Below are 1,542 nucleotides of genomic sequence, written 5' to 3'. Positions count from 1 at the left end.
AGGGGCTTTTGGAGCAACATGCCCAGAATCTACTACTGCTGCTGACGCTCCCTCCCTTCCCTTATGTCCCCCAAAGTGTATCATTGCCCGCTGTCCGACCAATGCTAACCCGCCATTCTCGGCTCATCCGTTCCGGGGCTGCGCCTTCCACCCCCTTCTGATCCGTTTCCGCCACACCCACCCTCCAGATTAAAGACCGGATTCGCTAATTCGACTTCGTCCCCTCGTGTCAGCCGGGCCATTCTGGGCTCACTGCTGTACTGGGCACGACGCCATGCCCGAGCCGACCCGTGCCACGCCCATGGCCTGGCCACTCCAGACCCTGTGTGAGGCTATCGTACGGGAGGACCAAGCCCCGTCCCGTGCAGACGAGCGGATGGTAGTCCAAGCCCTCAGCCCTTCATCGCCTTCATCGCCTTCATCGCCTTCATCGCCGCAGGGAGACGTGTTAAGCGTGTTGGACCTGGTGGAGGGCTTGGGCCCGGCATTGACCCATAAAGAGGCGGTGCGGCGACGGAAAGCCCTCGAGTTCCTGTCCAATGTTTTGAGCCAATTGCCCGAACACGCCCTTCACGGCGAACAGATCCATTTTCTGACCCGTTTCTTCCAGGACCGACTCAATGACTCGTCCTTGATGTATTCGGGCGTGGTTAACGGCTTTCACGCCCTACATCGCCAAGCCCAAATGGCCGACTCGGACCTCTTGGCCATACTTGGTGCCTTCTTCGATGCCATCCACGCCCAATCCTTGTTGACCGAAGATCGGGCCCGCATCTTCGAGGTCTTGACTTTTGTGCTCCGAGACAGGTCGGATCTTTTGGTCCAACATCAATTCGAAAGTCCCTTCTTGTTGGGTTTCATGCAATCGGTCGAGGGCGAGACGCATCCCCGTCATCTGCTCGAGATCTTCACCCATTGGCCGTGGCTCATTCGAACAGTGGACATAGCGCCCGTCGTGGAGGATGTCTTCGATTTGCTGGCTTGCTATTTCCCCGTGGATTTCGATCAGCCCAGTGGACGAAACTTGGGCGTGAGTCGGGCGGACTTAGCCGGGGCCTTAGAATCGGCCTTGGCCTCCACCACTCTCTTTGCTCCGCTGATTTGGCCGCTCTTGTTTGAGAAACTGAGCTCGGATGTGCCCGAGGCCAAGGTCGATGCCTATCGATGCTTGGCCCGGTGTTTGGGTCTCTATTCGCCCGAGATGATCCAGCCGCACTTGCGGGACATATGGGGCCATGCCAAACAAGAGATCATGGGCATTCGGGCCAATGCGCGACGAGACGTTATCGATCAAGCCTTGGCGGCTTTGACCAATGTGACCCGCAATCTCACCTCAGCCGTACAATCATCCGTGAACGTGACCATTCGGGTGGAATGGTGCGAATGGGTCTGGGCCGAGATGAAGAACTTTCTCAAATTCACCGAGAGTGGCCTTTTTGAAAACAGCGTGCTCATCTTGACCCGCATCAGTCAAGTAGACGCCCTGGTGTCCGAGTTTTTGCTCGATCGAGCTTTCGCCGTTTTGACCGACGTGTTCGATAA

The 1,542-nt window shown here is 57.1% G+C and overlaps 1 protein-coding gene across 1 annotated transcript; it reads left to right on the top strand.

Moving 5' to 3' along the window:
- Positions 1–367: 367 nt before the first annotated feature.
- LOC131877488 (MMS19 nucleotide excision repair protein homolog) lies at positions 368–1,542 on the top strand (the record flags this gene model as incomplete). The annotated part of the gene is given in 1 exon segment (XM_059223170.1): positions 368–1,542. A coding segment is annotated over 1 exon segment (1,175 nt), but the record flags the coding sequence as incomplete, so codon positions are not given.

Source organism: Tigriopus californicus, chromosome 3, assembly GCF_007210705.1.
Source record: "Tigriopus californicus strain San Diego chromosome 3, Tcal_SD_v2.1, whole genome shotgun sequence".
Classification (NCBI taxonomy): domain Eukaryota; kingdom Metazoa; phylum Arthropoda; class Copepoda; order Harpacticoida; family Harpacticidae; genus Tigriopus; species Tigriopus californicus.
Note: the sequence above shows the minus strand (reverse complement) of the source record. Positions and strands in the feature narration are given on the sequence as shown.